Genomic DNA, 15,124 nt, shown 5'->3' on the forward strand with positions numbered 1-15,124 from the left:
AAAATCAAATCAGATGTGCTCTAATCCCTTTAATTAACATTTCTGTTGTGTCAAACCCCTTCTCAGAAAACAGGATCATACTAATACTTTGATCTCAAATACACAGGGTGGTGGAATGAAAATATGTTCAGGCAGGATAAGGACGTAAAGCAGGACACTGTGCCAGGAGTGTCAAGCGCTCCTCTTATTTCTCTCGTGCTCCTGAAGACATGATTTGTTATGCAAATTCATTTCAATATACTCATTAGCAAAATGACAGATTACACCCCCCCCAACACACACACACACACACACCCCCACCTTTCCTGACAGACAGACACCAGACGCACTGTACACACTACAAAACAAAGCAGACACACATTAGCACTGGCACACATTTGCTTTTATGATCATGTTGTTCTGTTTAAGCTGTTAAGGAAAACAACTTTAAGGACAGTGATGATGTTACACATTTATATCAACCTACTGACACAGTTGCATTCATCTTAATCATCCGCAGACCTTCTGCTTTTTACAAAAACAGCCTTTGATGATGAAAATGGTGCATGACATCATCACCGAGCCACATGTCTGGTCGCCTAACAGTGTTAACTGATGAGGCCGCTGCCTTCAGGCCATCCCGCTCTAAGTCTGTTTTTAGCTTCCTCTGCAGGGGGCTGGGGGAGCTTCATGGAGTCAAGAACAATTGATGAACTGCACCCTCCACCCTCCACCCTTTTTTTTTTTTTTTTTTTTTTTACCCCTGTCACCCCTCCCTTCCACAACAACAGGGGGAAACCCAGCTCCCCATGGGACTCCTCCTCCTCCATTAGCTAATTTCTGATCAGCTGCTCCCTCCATCATTTATTCATGCGTCTTCCAGCACAGATGCTGGAGGTTGCTTTTAATCATCTGATTTCTGCCCTCGGTCACCAACCCTGCCCCTCCCAATCCCCACCCTCACCCCATGCTGGCTATGGGTACTCACTGCACAGTGGCAGCCAGGAAACAAAGAAAACAACATGTGCAAGAAGCATGCAGAGGCGCATTAATCTAAAATTGTTCCTGTAAAATGTTCAGTAATTATATGCTATGTGATGAGCCTGATGACAGTGACCTCATGCTAAGTATGTTAGCTGAGAGCTGTGGGACTGAATCCCTGGAAAATCAGTGCAAGAGAGTGGATGAGACGCTTTCCTTTTCCCTCAGTAACCACTGCTGAAGAGCCTTGGAGAGTAGCACTTAACCCCTGAGCGGCTCAGTGCGGAGCTGCACAATAGAACAGTGGAAGAAGACGTCATTAATTTCACACATACATGCACAAAACATATGGAAACATTTAAATTCAGTGTTTTCAATTCCATATTTTAAACAATTCTGACCAAGTAAAAATGTTGTGCTAATAAGATAATAAATAGGCTGAGCTGTCGCCCCCTCCCAAGGTTGTGATGTGAAATAATATCCAGTAACTTTCTGCTGAGGTTTTGCTTTTTGTGCGATGTACAGCTTTTGCCTCACTGGAAATCTTGTGGCCAAAGACCCAGAGGGACCTTTGCCCAGATTCCCCTCCCAGCTGCGCTCGGCCTACTTGTTTAATCTCACCAGCCACTTGGCCGATTCCTCCTCATTCCACTCACTCAGCATTCAGGAGATTTGGTTACAGTCCCTGAATTTGGCTTAGGTTGCTTTTTAATGAATAAAGCAAATACATTTCTCTCCATTGTTACCTGGAGTTAAAATAGCTCCTGTGTGACTTTGTTATTTCATGCAAACGTATGCCATCCCTCACCCAAGTGTAACAATTTGTACCAACAACTGACTCATTTCTTATGAAGCACGAAGGCGAGCGCCAATATGTTGTTTGACCTTTTTAAGTGCAGGTCACCAGGCCACTCATTGTCCAGGACTGCACATCTGCCCAGGCGCACTGAGTGGGGTCGCAAAGGGTTATAGTGACGTGGCCTGACGCCCCTCTATTCTTGTGATAATGCTGGTTACGTCTTGGTATTTAGGGTGTAGAAGGAGCGGGAATGCGATTTAAAAAAAAATCTAAATGGGATTCAAAGTTTATGCTGATAAACATGATGTGAACCAAATTTTACGGAAACAACATTAATGAACAGGTGGAAATTGGGGAAATTTGACTACAGTGAAAGCAGAGCCGGATAGAGTTTCTTTCGGATGGCATTCGTGGGCACCCCTGGTGGATACATCTGTGTATTTTGTTTATCCTCCGCAAGAGATGAGATGTTGGTCAGGTGTCCAGCTGGGTGTACTCATCCATTAGCCAAGCATCAGTCCTGGCCAACTGCAGCAACAGCAGCAGCCGCTCGCTGCCGTGCACTGCCGGAGGTTGGCATTCACTCACCTTGCCCCGAAACCACACGACGATACAAGAAATTAGCCTATCATAGCTAACTGTTCGACCGTGTCCAAGTCCGGCTGAGTTAATTAGCTTTCTTTTGTTTCTGGCTTGATACGATCACCTGATACCGACTGTGCTCCTGCCACACCAGACGGCAGAGAAAGAGCCTTGGCACCTTGCACTGTGTATGCCCTTAAATATTTAAGGCGCGTTCATTAGCAAATCTCTGAGCGGGATGTCATTATACAAGCGGCAGAAACTCTAGCTCGCAGCTCCAAGATCACATCATTCAAGCGGAGTGGTTTCTGTGTCAGAGAGCATGATGGGACGTCGCCATGTGGCCCATGTCAGTGGATCAGATCACCATTGTCAGTCGGTTCAGCCTCAGCGGTGCTACACGTGCTCAGTGACATGCAGCATTAAGAATTAGAAATTAGCCCGAGCTGGAAATGCCATGGTAGCAGTTTAGCTGTGTTTTTAATGGGGCTATTAAAACATCTGGTTACCAGAAGCACGAGAGAGGAGCCAACTGACACCTGATAATTAAACCCTATGAAGACTGTGAGCACAGTTCTTTTCAATGATTATTATTATTATGCAAGTAGCACAAACAGTGTTTCTGTGGTTTTTAGTCAGAGTTGTCAGTTGCGGTGCAGCAGATGATTCAAGTGTGTCACCGATGTCCCCTTAACGTCCCAGCTGGACTTTGTTTGGGATATTATGTCTGCCTGGTTAACTTCTCAGCTCTCAGTCAGCGGTGGCTGCCTTTGTTCTGACTTAGCGACAGAGCTCCCGAAGATGAAGGGGACAAAGAGGAGGAGTTTTAGAGAGACCATCTGTTGCTGAGACAATTCATCCTCCTGACTTTATACCCTCCGGCTTCAGTCTTTAGACACACACATGTGCGTTCAAAGACACAAACAAACGGACAAACAAATCGGGTGTTGGCTTTCTTGAGCCGTCTAGTCGCTGGACAACCCCAACTCTTCTACCACCTTCAATGTTTCCGCCAATTATTACCTAAACAAAACATTGTTTACTTATGCCTAACTGTCAGAATAAATGATTAGTCTCTTTTTTGCACAGCCAGGGTTGCAACAATTGCAGGACATAAGCACACCATCCCCCTAACATCTTCTACACACCGTATGCAAATAATATTGACAGAATATACACCACACCACTTAGCACACCCCTATATCCAGGGGGATGTTGTTTCCTCATTGTGACATTTGTGTGTGCTGTGTATATTTTGAAGAGTTAAAATGTGAGCGTAAGAAAATGCCATACATACATTAAGGATGCATCTTGTAGGATGAGGTACTGGAAGATTATGCTGTCTTAGTTGACTGTTTTGGTGTTTATAAAGTTACTCCCAGATGTTACTCTTTATTTTAAGAATAACAAGAAAAAAAAATACTAGTCTGTATTTTAAATGTTAAAATGCTCAGATGAATAAAAATCTCAGTGCCAAACATCACAAATGCGAGGTAAAAAATGAAATGATGTGGTACTGATGTAGCTGTTTTTGCCCAATGCTAATTATAGTGGCTGGTGGGCACTTCTCCAAAGAGCAAGTCACTGCACAGACGCTGGTGCAGCAGACCAAGCCCGCATTAAAGTTCTTATGGGTCAGTTAGATGCTGACGTTTAGGTTTACCATAACGCCTACTGTTTCACTCATTCAGTGAACCAACTATTATGTGAATTACTGGAAAGCATGGAGTCTAGAGAGTTTTATCTCTCTTTATCTTTTAGGTGGTGACTAGGCATCCTTTTGAGAAAGTCCCTGTTGATATGATTGGAAAACCTCCAAGACTCTGATTCAGCAGCTGAACCCAGTTCTTGGAAAAAAATGTCCTTAACTATAGCACCAACAATGGTATGATGTACAAACACACTGTATTATGGACCGTCCCACAGCTTTCCATGTCATGGCTTGCCTGCTTTATTTTCCTGTTAAACTAATCGCGTAATTAGCTGTTATTGCAGCCTACTCCCTGCATGTTTCGCCAGCCTGTCAGCTCCACTGTTCCAGTCACAAACACGTTCAAGAAAAAAAAAACCCAGTACCAGCAATATTCCGCTGAATTCAAGCCCCTGTAATTTCCAGTTACATAACAACAACTGATCTTCTTAAAATCTATAGAGTAAGCACCATTAATCTCCTCACTGGACTTCAGTGAACTCATGTGAAGCAGCTTTTCACTGAACGGTCCACACGTGCTACACTGGTACCAGGCAGACACAGTTGGTCACTGGTGTGGTCGTCAGCCGTCGTCTCTGTGTGTTGGATGGCGAACACCTCTGTTATATTTGTGTCCTGATGTTTTTCTGCTTCTTTTCCCAGACAATGGGAGGCAGGACATTATCAAGTCTGCACACTTCCTCTTTCCCCTCCCCAACCACCACCCCACCCCCACCTCACCCCACCCTCAGCCTCCTCCTAATTTACAAGACCCCTTTACCCCACTCACCGCTGTCCCCTGTGGTTCGAGAGAGCCACATTATTTAGCTGCGCTCCATTGGTCGACTGAAAGAGAGAGAGAGAAAAAAAAATCCTTGATGATGGAAGTAGGTTTTCAGACCGGCTGGTTTGGACTGAGTGACCCTTTGTCCAAGAGCGAAGCCTTAATCACAAAATAAAGAAAGGAGCAGAGGCCAGTCGTCTCTGAGCGGTTAATAGGTTCATTAAATGGATTCAGATTAATTTTTTAAGTTGCATGTGCCTCTTTGTCTGTGACTCAGCAGAACGGATTTCATGTAAACATCTTGTGTGTTAAACGAAAGCATCTTGATCTATGTCCTGACCCTGGTAGCACACATTTGTGCCTGAGTGTGTGCGCACACGTGGCAGCCTGTTGTTAATACTTAATGAGGATTGATGTCTGGAAGTGGTGACCTTGTATAAGGTTTCCTAGAGGAATCCATGCATATTGATTTCTCCACTTTTATGCTCTGTTGGACACACAATTCACTTTTGCTCTGTGTTTTCCCCCAGCCTATTAGTGGCACTTTTTATGATTAATGATTTACTTGGTCAGAAACATGCAGGAGAGGGTGACGTCTTTAAGTCTCTTTATGTTGTCAGTATTAGCTAGTTATTATTACTGTCTTTTGGAATCGAAAGATACAAACAGAAAAGCTTTAAATTTCAGGGAAATAGTTTCTTCATTTTTTAATAGGTGAGATGAGCAGTGCTGCTTTTTTTTTTTTTTTTTTTTTTTTTTTTTTACATTTAAGCAGGTTTAGATGACAGATTTTGTCACATAAAGTTGAAGTGGAGCACAGTCAGGCTACTGTATCTGTTTCACCCTGTCTTCTCTATGCTTAGCAAAGCTAACCAAAACAGCTGACACCTTAAACTCAACACAGACATTAAAGTTGCATGATCTTCACATCAAGTGAAATATAAGCACATTACTTGCTTACATTTGCATTTACATTTTTCATCTTTGACTCCGACAATTGTTGATTTAACCACCATTAGAGACTTACAAGACTGCACGCGGGTTCTCATCTATAAATGTATCTCCCACCACTGTAAGGAAACGACTGTCCGTCTGAGCAATCAGCCTCAGATTCCTGTTATTGCTCCTGGTTACTGAGCTGCTAACAAACATGTCTGGGAAGGTCAGTGACTTCACATGGATACACAAACATGGGAGACCAGGCCACCCAGATCAGCTGCAGCGCTGGTGTTAATCTCCACCTGGAACAAGTGTGTGCTGTGTTTTTTTTTCCCTCAGTGAAATATAGAAAAGATTAAAGTATGGACAGGCAGAGAAACATTTGAATTGATTGACTGATTTGTAAGTGGCCAGACATTAATTTAGGGCCATATTCTTCTCTGTCATGTAGTAGATTAAACTCACATTGAAAGCCCTTTTGACAGTTTTTCTGAGTCTGTCTCTGAGTGGTAGTTTTGGTCTCCGGCACGCCCTCAGCATGCAGGCCTTCTCTGCTAAAAGTCAATGACAGTTTAATAAGAGGATAACTGTGCCAGTCTGGTGTGGTGAGTGAGTAGCTATGTGGCAAAGCTGAGAAAAAGGGAAAATGGAAAAAGACAGTGGGAGAAGAAAACCAGAGGGCGTTTTGCAGCATAATCTCTGCTGACTGTTCAAACCGAACAGTTAGAGTATTACTCAGCTGGCACTTCCAAAATAAACCTAAACATTGCCAGGAATATTTCTTTAATATATTTTTGGTTTGACCTTTGCCCTCGACGGTTTCTATTTCTAATAATGGGCTGCCTATGTGTCAATGGCATCATCTAAACCTCTAAAATGTGTTTGTAATGCAAATGTCCAGTACTCTCTTATGAAACGAATGACTCCAATATGAGCCCTGTGTCCAGATGCTAATGGTGTTTCGCTGGCTTTTGTGTTGCAGGGGGCCCGTGTCTGGCTGAGACACAAAGAGCAGCTCCTCCCCTCCACCGTCAGCTCTTGTGATGATGCATCCCTGGTCCTCACCACTGACTATGGGAAGGTAAGAAAAGCCCTTCTCTCCCCCACTGAACCATTAATGCTGCCAGGGATTCACTTTAAACCTGCATCTGTGTGCTGTATCTGTACCATGAAGCATTAGGATTTCACACTATGTTTGCATGGCCACCCTAGAGGCAAGGAAACGTTTTTTTGAAGCCAAAGCCTGTGCAAAAAATCTTCTCAGCACACTTAAATGAACACCAGATATCCCATAGGCCATGACTAACAGAATGTACATATAAAACCTCCCCCGCAGTTTCTGTTAAAAATTTAAAGGGTTACCTACAGTATGTGAAGGGTGTAGCCCAGTGTGTGTATAAGAGAGTTAATTGTTTGCACACATGTTTCATCTCAGCACTCAGCTGTGGGATCAACACCTTTTGTAATAAAGTAAGAATGACAGGAATGGGCTTCTTGTGACAAGTCATTGGCCCGAGCTTATCTGTTTGGCAGTGGATGGTGGTCTTTGTGTCTGGAGGAAATCCTGTCAGAGAGACCGACAGAGAGAGAGAGAGAGAGAGAGAGAGAGAGAGAGAGAGAGAGAGAGAGAGAGAGACTCGTGGCAATGGCTGTTTAGAAAATAGCCTTTAACTCAATGTCATCTGTGAGAAAGTGTTGATCAAAAACTTCCACTACCACTCTGGTTTTGCAGAATGCTTTTGTACTGGAGACCCCGTTGAACAGAGCATACAGTTATCCGTTAGCTCCAAACTTGAACACAGCCGCAGGCCTTTGATCCGATCATGGCCTTGGGAAAGAACAAGGTGTGACCCCTTGCACATTTCTGTCTACAGGAACAAGACATATAGCTTCATTTCCATGTCCAACCTCTGCCACACATCTGTCATCCCAACCACAAGATGACTTCCTGTGTTATTCCTTCACTCCTGATTTGGATAAGGGAGACATGTGGTGGTCTCACACACAGGGAATTATGATGCAACCCTGCATCTCATTGGTGCTTTGGAGCTTCTTCTTTTTTTTTAGCATTATCTATATATACAACTTTAAATAAATGATAATATTGCTCTGTGGCTTCTGGATGTCTGAATATGTGTTTTATACATTATTTACTATCTTGGTTTTCACGTATACAAGTAATAGAGTTTAACAAACATACAGAAATGTGATGGAGAGTTGCAAAAAATCCTGATAGGGACTGAATTGGGCCAGTCTCCAGGGCAAAGTTCACATCATATGAATCCATTCAAAAAGAAAAAGGGAGAAGATATAATTATTAAAACTGAATAGAGAAGATGAAAAAAAGAAAAACAAAGAAAAAAAGGCCAGTCCTCATTAACATGTTAAACTAATAACATCACAAATATGATTATGATATGCTGGTTCTCTTACACAAAATGACAAGCAAAAGAAAATAGACATGTTTGTTTTTTTTTACCACAGCATCACCAGATACAGCAAAGAAAAACGTGTCATATTGTATTGTATCGTATATCGTATCAAGTGTGAGGCTTTATAAAAAGATTTTAGAGGTAACACGGGCTCATTCATGTGCTCCCCACTTGAGCATAGTTGTACGATGTTCCTGTGATGAGTGTTGGGCATGAGTGTGAGGTGTGAGAGGTCAAACATGTGTTGTCAGTGGGGCAGGGGGGCGACTCACCAACGGAAACACCATCTATCACAGCACCAGGTCAGAGGTTGACTAAAGGAATGAGAGCCCCTACTTCTTATTTATTGTCTAAATATGACTGGATACTATAAAACGTTGCTCTCAGTCTGAAAACATTTCACCACCTTCAGCAGGATTTGAAAAGAACAACACCAGGTTTACGTGGCATCACATTTTTTCAGCACTGATTTGGGCAACGGCGATGCAGCTGACCCTGAAGCCTGACCGTGTGTGCTCATATGTGTCAGCCTGCCCTTCAGGCCAGACATATGGATCCTGCCTCCTGTGTCCAAGTCCTAAGACTATGCAGCCAGAATGACAGGAATGTGAGACAGGAATGGACCACCGTCTCCACCTTCACGGTCCCTGGCTGACCTTACGTGATCCCTGTTCCTGGATTACATCTCTGCTGAGGTTTATTGGCATTTTACTGATCTAGTCTCGATCCTTCACCTAATCCAGCTCCTCCAGCAAACTGATGGTATTCATTCATACGAGCTCTGTCAGTCTACCTTTGTCTGTGTCCTGGTGTTTTTACACCCGTAAGCCATTGCAGGTGGTGGTTTGGTAAATGTATCCAGGCAACTGCCTCCCCCCACCACCCCCCAGGGAGTGAGTGAGATATACCATTATTCATTGCTTCATTGCTTACACTGAGGTGCTGCTCCCTGTCTGAGTGCTCATCTTGCAGACTCCATAGGGCGTCCTTACCTGCGCTGTGTGGGCTTTTAACAGGCCGACCCGGCTGCTGTCACATCAACCATCATATCAACATTCATCACTGTCTCCTCCCTGCTACAGTATAACACACACAGACCTGAGTGGGCCTGAAGATGCAGCAGACAAACTGAGGCTGAGAGGCGAATATCTTACGTCAATGTGTGTTTGAGTGCATCCGTGTGTGTGTGTGTGTGTGTGTGTGTTCTTATGTCGCCAGATGGCACCAGCTGGATTAACAGTGTGTGAGTTATCCCCAGACGGGTGCACATGTAAAGAAAAGCAGGAAGCCTCTGTCACCTGAACTAAATGGCTGCCGCTGGTGATGTCATCTTCATCCTACAGAACAAAAACAATCTCAGACTGTGTTTATCCACAAAGCCCAAATACCATTGTTACGCATGACTTGTTTATTTACTGCTCAAATACATATAGCTCATACCATAAGCCTTTTGTTCTCTCTTCAGGTACGGTATACAGTATGCTTTGCTCTGGATAAATTCAGTTAAATAAAGAGCTGAGACTTCAGTCTTGGTAAGTCGTCCATGGCCTGTAGCTTTACAGTCTGTGGGGCTTAAAATAGGTCATTGATGGCCCCTCAGTCTTCTCTGGATTATTAGTCAATGGAGCCATTATGTGAGCCTTAAAACCAGTGATGTGCATTCATTAGCATGGCAAGTAAAGTGCTCACACAAACATTATCTTGAGCGTCTGTGTCCGAGTGTGTGGTAAACAAATATTTGTAGCATTTCGTTTGCTCTTTGCCAAATTAGGCATTATAAATAAGAAAGACTTTGTCTGATTTTTTTAAAAGCTTGTTATCATGTAAAATTCTCTCATAGTTTTTTTTTTTTTTTTTTTTTTTTTACACATTAATAAGCCTAACTCCCCTCTGCTCCCCCTCATATCCCCCCAGGTCTGGGTGGGTTCCCCCCTTCAGCAGACGGAGACACTGTAAGACAGAGAGAGAGTCAGATGGAAGAAAAAGAGACAGAGGCACAAACAGACAGTGACAAACAAGACTGTGTCTGTGCATCTACAAGCCTGTGGATTTTTTTGTCGGCCCATGTGCTGTTTCTAAAGGCCTGAATAAATAACCCCCCAGTATAGCGCAAAGACCCCTGAGTCAGCAGGCCTGACCCCGCCTATATGTGAATATTAAGCAGAGCTGGGGGAACAAAGCAGCAGCAGGGTGTGGTTTCACTGAGGTGGAAACAAAAGGACGGAGCTCTACAGCTGCAAGAAAGTTTTGAAATTCAGATGGATACCATTACATCATCATTACAAAAACTGATCCCGCTATTTTAGTCTGTAAACATATTACAGTGATTTACTGTCACACAAGAAGGAAAAGCTGCAAAATTTCACATATGAGAGACGCAGCATGGCTGATATTTGTACTAGAAAATAATAAATAGATAGATTTTTCCATTGATTGACATAAATTAATCAACTATACGAATTATCTCTCTTCTTCAGAGTAGTGGGGATATTTTCTAACATTGAATAATTTTCTAGTTTAATTTTCTATTAATTTTCTAGTCTATCATTGAGATTTCTATTTATTATTATTATTATTATTATTATTATTATTATTATTATTATTATTATTATTATTATTATTATTATTATTTATTTATTTTTTTTTTTACAAATTACATATCTCATGCATGTGTTGTGGAGTAGAAAATTAAAAAAAAAAGATAATGGTTATCTAGGACGCACCCTCCATCTGCTATTTAGATTAAACATCTTTTGGAGTGGATCAGACAGCTGTTCAAAATTTTGTGGATTTTTGCTCAAGATTCAAACAGCAATAGTTTGATACATCTGGTGTTTTTTGTCTGATTTGTGTCCAGCCTTGTGACCCGTATAGTGAAACTATAGTGTCAACACCAGGATCCATTTGGAGAGGATTGATTTTTCTTTTCACGGTCAACATTTTCAACAATCAATTACAAATCACATGTTGTTGCATGCTGCTGCACCTCCAGCCACGATTACATCACTCATACTGATGATGCCGTGTGTGTCCCATGTGAAACGGCCATCGTGATTATTGTCCGACGTGCACCGAGTGAAAGCCCCCTCAGGAAGGAAACACTTTAATTAAAACCAATTTGTGCTCAAAGTAAATTAGATTTGCTCAATGGGTTTTGATCTCGCCCCCGGAGCGAATTCAAAAATTCTATCTTTGATCTGATCTGTCTTTTTGGAAGTTGAAAACTAACAACGGTGGATACGCAGGGTTTCATCACTGGATTGTATTAGTCAGCTTAGCTTTTGTTGGAGCGTTTTCGGTAGCATCACATGGAGTAGAGTACTACCGACTACTCCACAGCTCCCAATGGGAAAATGTTCCAGTATGTCTGCTAGTCATAATGGACACTAAAACATTATTGCACCTCGTAGTAGACATTGAAAGGGAACGATAAGATGTATATGTCCAGACTAATCTGCTCTCATGTTTCATCTTAGATTCCTTTTAGTTGCACAAACAGGATGTTGTGTAGTGGAATCGAGTATTTGGATTCATGCTTATGAGGAAATTGCTTTGCCTACAAAGACACAGCTCAGTGAGTTGTCTCACAGGAATGAAACCAACAATGAAACTAAAGCAATAAAAGGACAGAGTTGGGCAAAACAGAGGAATGTGAGACCTCTTTTGATGCTGGAAACTCCAGTGATGTTTTTCTCCTGAGCATCTCCGAAAAAGCCCCCGAGGCTTCTTCTGTGAAATCCGAACAGCAAGTTATCTGTGAAAAGATCAAAAACAAAGGTCAAACAATATGCAGCAGACAGAGAGACAAGCACATGGGGAATCTGCACACACACATATACAGTACTGCACACGGCTCATCGCGTGTTTTGCTAAAAGCAGCTGTGAAACTTGAGGTGAAGCTGAGAATTTAATCTTTTCCCGCAGCCTCTCCCAGTTGTTTGTTATCCCGTATTATCTTTGCCTTCAGTCACCTCGATGCAACTTCGAACTTGAGCTTTGGGAATGTGAGGAATGCTGTGAGGCGCAGAGGACGTATCCCAGATAACTGTGGGTTTATTTGATTGGGTGTCGGACACAGCGTCTCTCCATCAGTGTCAGCAGAAGGTGAAGTCGATTGCGGCACAGTTTTGTTACGTGAGATAATTGAACGCACTTGTAATCATGTTTTTATCCATATGTATGACAATCGGTTTATTTTTTCCTGTGTAAATCAGTGGCAGTGCTCAGGTGTTGATAATGATCAATGATCAATCACATTAAGCGGCTGATGTAATTGAACAATGAATCAATGAATGATGATGCTGATTAAGGATGGAAAAACAAGTGAAAAAGCCTTTGTGATTTATTAGTCAGTTTGTCCATGCCTTTGTGAATCCAGGCCAATTAGCCTGAGAGGAGAGGGTGGGGTTAAAACCAAATGTTTGGGGACATCTGGCTGTAAATCTGCAAGCCTCTGCTCTGTGGATGACATCACTGCACGTGCTGCTGCTGCTGCTTCTCTCCCTTAAGTCTTCAGGCTTTCATAAACTGTTAATAACACAAAACCATGCACCAACTCACTGATGACTGCATTGTTATTGTGCTATTGTCTCAGGATACACCCACACTCTTCAGTTGACATCTTAGACCTGAAATGGACGCGGCTGCCAGATCAGTCAGCTCATCAACTCACAGTAGAGTGAGAAGGAGGCTGCATAACTGAGAGTTGGCTTTCCAGCAGTTCAACCCTCATCAGTTTTCCACATCCATCATGTGTAGGATGAGACGCATGCAGATACATTGTAACATAAATTATGTTTTTTTTTTCAGTCGCATCTTCATGCAGCTGACCAATATCCTATTTATTTATGTGTAGTGTATGTGTATCCTATAAAAGGCCAGTTTTTGTGGATAAATGTACAAGAAGAGGAGGAGGATTGCGTAATACAGAACAGCTTTGGTGCTACAGCTTATTTCATTTGACAACAAAGGCGGTAATGGAAGGTCTTAATGCTTTTCTGTGAAGCCACTGACTTGGTTAAAGCTGCATTAATCAATATTTCCATAATAATGATGGGTCAAATGACGGCATGTAAAGATGTTGCTTCGTAGTGAGAATGATCAGTTCCCCTCAGCTCTACAGAGGTTAACAGCATCTTTCACCTTGCTTCACCTCTGCTGCATTACGGCCTCCACTTCAAAACATTACAAAAAGACCTCCAATTCATTAGTTGCACCTTCCTAGGATCAATTAAAACCTTTCAAACCTTCGTCTGCTCTCAGTCGGCGGCTCCCACAGCAGCCCCTCTGTGCTGACTCGGCAGATCTGCTCCCAACTGGAACACAATATGAATATGCCAGAAGAACCAGCTAGTTAATGGACTGGGACGCCACAACCTCCAGCCCCTTGTCCATCAGTATTGATCTACACACTTCCCATCAAGTGACCAACCAACCGCCACAGTGGTGGTCGGTCTGTTCTCTTATCTCACGTCTCATCCATTAGAGATCTGATACCCAGAGGCTCTCTGTCTCTGTTGGTTTGTGAAACTGTTTTTCAGCTTTACGTCATTGGAGAGATTCCAGTAAATCTCTCTCACTCTCTCTCTCTCTCTCCCTCTCTCATCTACTCCACAACTAAAACTGGGCCTTGAAAGTCGAGACATTCCCAGTCATCACATTTACTTTACCTCTCCGCCTAATTGGCTTTGTTGCAGAAATGTGACAAGTGATAGATTTATTGTGCAGACACTGAAAAGAACAAATCTATCGGTAGAGGTCTGGGCATGTGTCAGACAGGTGTTCCCTTGCTGCTGTGCAGGTATGCCAACGGCAGGCACGGGCAGGCACTCGCTAAGTCTGTCATTTTAACCTGGGTCATTCGTGTATCTTCTCTTCAATCTTCCTGTTATCCGTGCATTCATGTGCTATGGTCAGAGAGAGAGAGACGGATGTTGTGCCAGCAGTCTGAGCCGCATGTGTGTGTAAACTTGTCCTCCTTCACCGCCGCTGCTCAAACCCTGGAGCCTGTGGTTGTCGGCGGCAACCTTGTTCATTGCAGTGATGGCAGATACTGGAAGTGTTCATGAGGTTGTTGCAATTACTGTGCACTTAACCTTGGCAGCAGTGTGTTGTGGTTCTGAAATGTTACTTATCAGTTAATTGAAATTTCAATGAATTAAACTGGGAACTGTGTGTGTGTGTTGTTGCAGGTGTTTTACCTACAGAGAGCAGAGCTGAACAGAGAGACGGTGTACCCGATGCACCCCACCAGTGTCCATGGAGTCGAGGACATGTCCACACTGGCAGAGCTGCATGAAGCTGCCATCATGCACAACCTGTTTCTGCGCTACAAGAAAGACAACATCTACGTAAGGCACCATACCGTCTCAGTCTGTGAGCACATGCACATGCACCCTGCACCAACACCACCGTGATGAACCCCACTCTTCTGTGGGTGAGATGCGGTGTGTTGTGGAAGTGGGATGTGTAGCAGGGCTCGAGTGAGATTTCAATGTAAAAACAAATCTCCAACCATCCAACAAACATCAGCGGGAAAGTTTATTTTTTTCAGGCAAGTGCGATGTAGCAGCACTTCACATCACTCAAGTTTGCAGTTTCATTCAAGAACCAGACTTTAACAGAAGTGATGCAGGTGACTCCCAGATTATAGTGAACCTCAGACAATGGTGAAAGAAAAACGTTTCAAATTAAGAGCTCTGTTTTTACTTCAAGAATGCAAGATGTCAGATATGTTAGTTTGACCTGGTCTCATAACCAGGATTATTTTCACGGTCCAAGTCCACAGAGGTTCCCTTGAAACTCGATCTGGGCTTTATTAAAGATAATCACTGCCACAGACGCACGGTAACTATGTTTATGAAATCCTATCTCCTAATCTCATCCCAGAGGTTGCACCCAGTCTGTCCACACAGTGTCGCAGAACAGTACGATGACCC

General features: G+C 43.0%; 1 protein-coding gene across 1 annotated transcript in view; it reads left to right on the plus strand.

The window, feature by feature from the left end:
* The window catches only part of myo10l3 (myosin X, like 3), a 55,465-nt gene that overhangs the window by 7,177 nt on the left and 33,164 nt on the right, over positions 1–15,124 (plus strand). Inside the window, exons 2-3 of the mRNA XM_085766140.1 lie at positions 6,737–6,835; positions 14,378–14,536. Of these exons, the coding sequence (XP_085622266.1) occupies positions 6,737–6,835; positions 14,378–14,536 (258 nt within the window). The remainder of the gene's footprint in view (positions 1–6,736; positions 6,836–14,377; positions 14,537–15,124) is intronic.

Source organism: Trachurus japonicus, chromosome 21 (assembly GCF_045865225.1).
Source record: "Trachurus japonicus isolate A0001 chromosome 21, Traja_1.0".
NCBI lineage: Eukaryota > Metazoa > Chordata > Actinopteri > Carangiformes > Carangidae > Trachurus > Trachurus japonicus.